At 40.3% G+C, this 7,488-nt stretch overlaps 1 protein-coding gene across 1 annotated transcript; it reads right to left on the bottom strand.

Moving 5' to 3' along the window:
- Positions 1-744: 744 nt before the first annotated feature.
- On the bottom strand, positions 745-5,687 carry LOC113809668 (serine protease nudel; the record flags this gene model as incomplete). The annotated part of the gene is given in 5 exon segments (XM_027361327.2): positions 745-1,158; positions 1,326-1,454; positions 4,168-4,283; positions 5,243-5,361; positions 5,508-5,687. Coding segments are annotated over 5 exon segments (752 nt in total), but the record flags the coding sequence as incomplete, so codon positions are not given.
- Positions 5,688-7,488: the final 1,801 nt, after the last annotated feature.

The following is a 7,488-nucleotide window of genomic DNA, read 5'->3' as shown; positions in this document are numbered from 1 at the left end:
ATAGAGGGAGAGAGATGGAGATAGGAGGGAGATAGATAAAGATAGGAGGGAGATATGCTCAATAAACAGACGGCTTTCTCTGAAATGTCAGAAATTTCTTATCTTTTGTTTTCTGCAAATCTTGATGTTTAAGGGATCACTCCATGTGCATAAACAACCCATCCAGCAATTGGGTCATTTGCCATTCATAAAGACAATGAATCAGGTTGGAAAACCTTACGATTTACATTTGCAGATAATGTAACATGTGATTCGTATGTTACCTTCTTAAAATAATGTGTTTTACATTTTTAACGAAAACCAATACTTTTACATGTGCATTTTTTTGTTTAAAATAATTTGAGATTAAATGTTGCCATTGATGTTTGGCTATCTTAACTGTACTTAAAGTTTCGTTATACCATTTCCGATTGTTCTTTTTAAGGAAAACACCACATATTTCAAGCAACTATATTGATATTAGACAATACTTGGCTGGTATTAGTTGCCATTGAATATATTTGCGAAATACCAGACATCAATCACAGACTTCCATACGAACAAGAGCATTCCATTCACAAAATACTAAGCATGTATTGCCAGAAAAAAAATAGTCTACGCACCATAAGGGTGTGCCAGTTAGAAATGTCCGCAATTATTTAGTGTTAACAAATTTTCACGATTGCTTATGATGGTAATGATGTTTTTGATTTACATCAGTATCGAAACATGATGAACGAATGTGAATATAATAAAACTGTTGCATGATTTAATAAAAATTTATTTTTAATATGTGGTCACCCCTGGTATGTAGGATTATTAAATGTTACATGGTGCCGAGGCTGGCAGAACAACAGGACAATGATTTTTCTTAAATCAATAAATTTTTCTTTCTTTAATACCTTGCCTAAGAATAAAGAAACAAATTTAAATCCCTGCTTCAAGAATACTTAGATGACTAACTATGTTGGTTATTCCACTTCTTCAACTGAACAAATGATATATACAACTCCTTGCAGAAAGCCTTTATAGCCTCGGCTTTCTGTTACCTCGTGCGTGAACCCCAGCTTGGAGCACAGTAAGGGCGACGCATTTATGTTCCACTTTTCATGCTGGAAGGTGAACCATCGTCCTCGCACTCGAACCAGAAAGAAGCCTTCCATGTGCACTGGGAGCAACCTGGTGATTGAGTTCATTTAAGAGAATCTAGTGCTAGGTGTATATCTATGAACTAAAGCTTAAATAATTCTTGAAGATTAGTGAACTGACAGCAATTACTGTTAATCTATTGACAAAAGTGTCCTGTTCAAGATTCCAGTCAATCATAGTAAACAAAATAGGCCTACCCTAATGCATCCTCATCGATTGGTATTTCAGGTGCAAGCGCCACACAGCTAGCTTCATCCTCGCCTTCTGAACAATCTTTGTTGCCATCACAGACATTGACACGAGGGATACAACCCTGGCCATCGGACCTGTTCATAAACACACATGATAAAAGGGAAATAAATATAATCTATATAGAGTTCTGTTAAAAATTCTGGGTCTTTAAAGAAGTGTTTGGACCATTTTCCAATTCTAAATTTAAAACTCCAATGTGTAACTGTTTATGACGAACAAAGCAAGAACTATTAACGCGAATGGTACCAGATATCCAGCCACCACATAATTTGACTACTGTCCTTCCATACCTTGCTAACACACAGGTATAAGACAACTTGTTGCTGATATACAGGTTGTTCTTTCTAGATCAAACTGTCTACCCCAAGATCCTCAGTATATGTTAAGTGGTATGGTCAGAACAGGCATGGACTACCAACTGCCAAATTTTCCAACTTTCATTAAGATCTTAAACCCGAGGCATCAACAGTGTATAACAGCTGTTTAGCACTTAAAATCCCAGTGAATATCTGAATCCCATGCTGGACTTCCAAAGTTGAGGGAATAAATGCATTCAAATGGAACAGAAAAATTTCTTGGGTTATGTCTTAGATTATTTGTATGTTTTCAAGAGTGTTTGGAGGGGATTAGGGTGGGGTGGTCTGAGAAACAAAGGTTCTCTTGTGAGAAGTAGAGGGGATAGATGTTTGAGGAGCAGAGGAAAATGAGGTTGTAGGAGAGAATGTGGAAGGTGAAGATGGAATGGAACATTTACGTTGTCTGGTGCGACAAGTTTAGTGAAGAGGAGGAGGGGTAGGCATTGGAGGAGGGGTAAGCATCAGAGAAGTGGTAAACATTGATCTGGATTTAAATTTAAAAAAAAATTTGACTAGGGGAAAAGGGGAGCAGATTGCGGAAGAGAGTGAATGGAACAGGTAAAGAGAAAAACTACATCGGTGTGCAAACCTTGTACTGTCAGGTGAATCACAATGAATCGATCCAATCTAGCTGGGTCAAACAGAGCACTCAAAAACTTTGCAGAGGTGGAGCAGTAGAGGGAAACAGGTGGGAGGACGATTTGGTGGTGTGGGGCGAGGTAGTATATTGGGGGGGGGCAATAATGATGAAAAGTAATTTTGTGACAGGAGGAGTAGACAATGAAGACAGTGCAAGAGGAGATGGAGGGGAAAATGGAAGAGGAAGGGGTTCATTCTGAAGGTTGAGTAGTGACCTGAATGAATGGTTTGGAACTAATAGAATCGTCATTAGAAATCGAAGAGGGGTTATTAGTATCTGTGGTTGGAGATGTGGTCAAAGGAAGTAGGGGGTTGGATAAATCAATGAAATCAAATTTAGATAGGCTATTTGATGAAGGGGTAGGCATATGCCCTTAATAAGGGTAAAACAATATCATTACTGGCCAATATGAGCCTGAAATAAATGGAGAAAAGAAATGCCTCAGGGTTCCTATAAGGCGTAAGGGCTAAGGGATTAACCAAAGGAAACCCGTGCCCACGGCTCTCGGACGCCGTTCATGATTGACACAAAGCTATCCTCTCATCCTTTCAGCACGGCTCTCGCCTTAGGAAATGGGCAGAAGAACAGATGAAGAGAAGGAAAAGGGAAGGGGGAGAAGAAAAGATCTTTCAAAATTAAATGTGAGGGTTGATACCCAAGGTCTCAATGGGTCTCAGCCCGTCTCCTAAGCCCCCCAGCTACAACAAGCAACAGTATGGGGTGTTTATCTAAGAGGTGGAAAATTCAGACCAAAAAAATAAAATGCACTGCCTAGTCTCCAGCTTCAAGTAAATCTACTTTCCTAGACCAAAGAAAGGAATCACCTAGTCAGGAAAGTGATAGAATGAGCCAGGTTAATAGACAACTTAATCACTGAATCACGGGCTCCAACATATTGGATATCACTGACATGCTTCAAAAGATATTAACATATGACAAGCATTATTTCATAATGGAATGCAACCAGCAAAAACTCTAGGCTTGATCAAATAGGATAAGACAACCATTCCTTGTACCAGGACTGCCAAATCCCCCACTAGAAATACCAACTGATATTTTCTATTTTTTTATAGACCTTTCAGTGGCATCTTTTCCAGTGGCAATGAGGCTCGAGTGACATGGAGACGAGACACACAAAACTACCTAATCTTGGGAATGGCCACAATTGGCTGCTAGCTGTCTTACTGTAAAGGTCATTTGTAGACTGGTACACAAAACTGTTGAATATAATAATCTAGATGGCTTTTGATGAGATGTTCTGTGTTATAGTTGCCTAATATAAGTACGAATATGCATGAAAATAATCGAGGCGAGATAAATCACTGAATGTTTACTACCTATGCAATTCCTATCGCCCGTGGTGTGTTGTGTAGGGCGTAACTGTCGGTTCACCTGCTGAAGGGCATCAGATCCCTCTCTTACTAGGAGTGCTTCCAGCACCCAGTAGTATGCCAGTGGTTGTGAGATTAAACAAGAAAGAATGGTTTCCTGGACCTCACTTTTTGACGCCATCTACACAGTTGTAACTGCCAGGCTGCAAGCCTGTAGCTATCGAAGTAACTACCCACTCCAAGCACAACTCTTCCCGGCTCGCATGCACCAATCATAGCCGAGCTTTGTGTCACCCAGCATCCAGACTTGAGTGAACAGACTAATTATTTTTACTGTGTGCAATGGTGTTTACAGTTAATTCTATTCATAACAATAGTAATTTCATTCGCATTTATATCCCAGAAATTAGAGTTTCATATGTAGGAAACAGCAATGAATTGGCACTAAAAGTTCACATACTTGTAACATCTGAAGTACTCGGTCACGGGAGTACACCCACAGATCGATTCATCCTCCTGGTCATCACAGTCGATGTTACCATCACACAGCTTTCCTGGGTTGTCCCGCCACAGCAACTAGAAATGTTTATTCTAATATATAATTAAAGAAAAAATATATTGTTCATGGAAAAGTTTTAAGAGTGATCTCGATATATTAGAAATGCGAAATGAAGACTAAGAAGAAATTAGAGGTAAAATCAATCCAAATCCAGATTCACCTTACCATAGATATGAACATTGATAGACATGGATATAGATCAGTGGTTCTCAACCTGTGCGCCGCGGCGCAGAAGTGTGCCGCGACTATCCCTCAAGTGTGCAGCGAAAGTTTAATGGATATCTAGTTATCTCTTGAATTTGTGCCTTGCATCTAGCCACCTTATTTTCACAATTATTTTTCCCAGTGTCCCTAATAAAATCGAAAGAATAGGCAAATCCAGACAGGCGCAAGTGTCCCCTTAATGATATATTTCAGTCCCATGTGCTCATTAATTCATTCATATATATGATAATAAAAACAACAATAATGATATTGATAATAAAAATAACATTACGTATTATTATTATTATTATTACTGTATAGTTAGTGCGTCAACAATGTCCAGGCTATCATTATGCCAATGCAAAAAGCCATAATTGTGCAGAAAAAGATAACATTATGGAGAGGAGTTATGAAATCTTGATACATTACACGAGTGTCCATTTTGGTCGAGACTACATGCCAAACACCAGGGAATTTCTCCAACCAAATTTTAGTCAATGTTCAGACTGCGGGACACTTGGATCCAACAGGTCCAGTAATAAAGAGGTGATTGTTAGCAATCCATAAAGGGGGCAGCTACATACACCCAACATATTCAATTATCTATTTATTTACTTTTAGGATTTTTATATCAGACAAATACCTATGACAAATATAAACAGTCTAAAAATGTGATGGCCTACGTCTAGGTGATCCCTGCCTTTGAAAAGAAGAAAAGAATGATAAAAAGTATGTACAAATCATTTAAAAAAGGATTCTTAAAGCTGCTTACCCGAGCACAAGTGCAACTGATCTCGTCCGTCCCGTTTACACAATCTTCTAGACCATCACACACACGGCTTCGTGGAATACATACACCATCCTGGCATGGCATTCCGCCATCATCACAAACTGAACAGTACATTTGAAAGTGTTTGAAGATGTAATAGTAATAGTAATTGGCAACATGGGTATCTAAAGTTTTGATATCAAAGCATACCTAGTAAATAAGCCAGGCAGGGCTTTAATTTAAGAAGAACAAGGTTTAAACTCCTTACCACATGTATTCTCATCATTAGAAAGCCGGCATGCACTCAGCTGTGGTGGGCATGTTAAAGGTTCATCGCTAAGATCTGGACAAGTAAGGAATCCATTGCAGTGATCATCAGTGGAGGTGCAAATCCCAGTGGGGCACATCCTGCCCTGACACTTAGCCAAGGTCTGTGGGCTATACTGAGCTAGAAAAAAGAATTATTTAAAGATGATGTTACAGGATGAGGCCCCTTTGGGTATCTTTATTGAAAGATAATTAGGAGAGTTGGATGCGAAAGAGCTGAAATTTAGGAGGATAAGGCTGTGAGCATGGTAACATTAAGTGTTCCCCTAATCAAGAAATTCAATGGCTTACCGAAATCTCAAGTCTGTATATGCAACTGTATATTATAAACCACATCTGACAATTGTTTTAATCATAGACGACCGTGTTTACTGCCTTCCTTACCACATCCATGACTATGAACCCAAACTGTTCAAGTTGTATTATCATCAGCAAAAAAAATTCCAGTAAATCTTCAGAATATCTTATGTGGCCAAGAAAGATGATAGCGCTATCGCTGGATTTCTTTCACTCCCTAAGACTTGGCCCCAATAGCAGGAAAGGGAATAAAGGGAAGTCATCAACTAAATTATACCATGGAAGATGAAGACTACAACATATATATGGGAGGATAGAGGGTATTGCTATCATGATTGGCGATTGCAGTGATAACATCTCTCCAGCTCTCTCCACCCCAGTTCATCGACTCAGCTCCCGAAAGAGCTGCCCCATCTCCTTATAGTTGCTATTACCAGCGGTTCCACTACCTGCATCATGTCACAAGATTTCCCACCACATGAAGATCTGCTATGAGATGTCTGCAGTCACTGGGAGACGAGTCAACCCGATGAGGCGCCTTCACTTGCTGAGATGTTGCCCTCCCGTTCCTACTGCTGGGGCGGTCTTTTCCTAGGCGTGGTGATGCTGGTCACCATCTTCCTCCTGGGAAGCTGCTGGCGAAGATGTAACGTCGGTGCAGGGCCTCTTTGCTTCGCCCTCTTTGCCCCTTTCTCCTTGCGTCCTGTGGGATCTGGTTAGTATCTGCTATGGCCAGCCAACTTCTGTAGGGTACAGGGCGCCTGCGCCGTCGGGAGGAGTTTCAGGGCCTCTGCCACAGGTCCTACAGACTATTTCAGCCTTTGCTATCTAGGTTGGTTTAGTGGAAGAACACCGGAACGTGCTTTACAAAGGCAGAAGGGGACGTCAGCGGGAGGACTTCGCGCCTTCAGAGGGTCGACGTCGGGCGGCTTCCAACGGCTGTCTAAGGCGTTTTTTATAGTTTTTTTTTTTTTTTTATAGTTCCGGAGGATGGTGACACCGACCCTCTAACGTCGTTGATGAGCAGAGTCTGCACATGTCGCAGAGATAGCCATCCCTGTTTGTGGAGGCGGTTTCCCACAAATGCCGATATTTTGGCCTCAGATTGACACCTTATAAAATCTTTCAAATACCTATACCCAAGGTGTACACTTACTGGGTGGCCCAGGCATAACCTGGGCTATCTGACTACTCTTGGATAGGGGATCAGAAAAAAAGTTTCTGGATCATCACCCAGACTTCAGCTTTAGCTATAGCAAGACTCACTTTCCGCTGCTCTTAAATGAACTGGATCTTGTTCTCAGAATAAAACAATCACTATTTCTGTTACCACCTGTATCTAAAGCATGACTGAGCATAAGAGCGGTCACAAGGATAAGAAGATGTACCAAAGACACATGCAGACTCGAATAAATCAGGTTATGTACTGGGCAACATACCGACTGGCTATACATTTCCACAAAAGAGGAAAGTTCCATCTTTCCCTCTATTTAGGAGCAAACCCTTTGGGTTTTGTCCAAGAGGTGAAGTGCTTGAGTCTCATTATTGTCCCAGGGCTGACATATATATATATATATATATATATATATATATATATATATATATATATATATATATATATATAT

This window comes from Penaeus vannamei, chromosome 2 (genome assembly GCF_042767895.1).
Source record: "Penaeus vannamei isolate JL-2024 chromosome 2, ASM4276789v1, whole genome shotgun sequence".
Taxonomy (NCBI): domain Eukaryota; kingdom Metazoa; phylum Arthropoda; class Malacostraca; order Decapoda; family Penaeidae; genus Penaeus; species Penaeus vannamei.
This window is presented reverse-complemented; position numbering and strand designations above follow the sequence as displayed.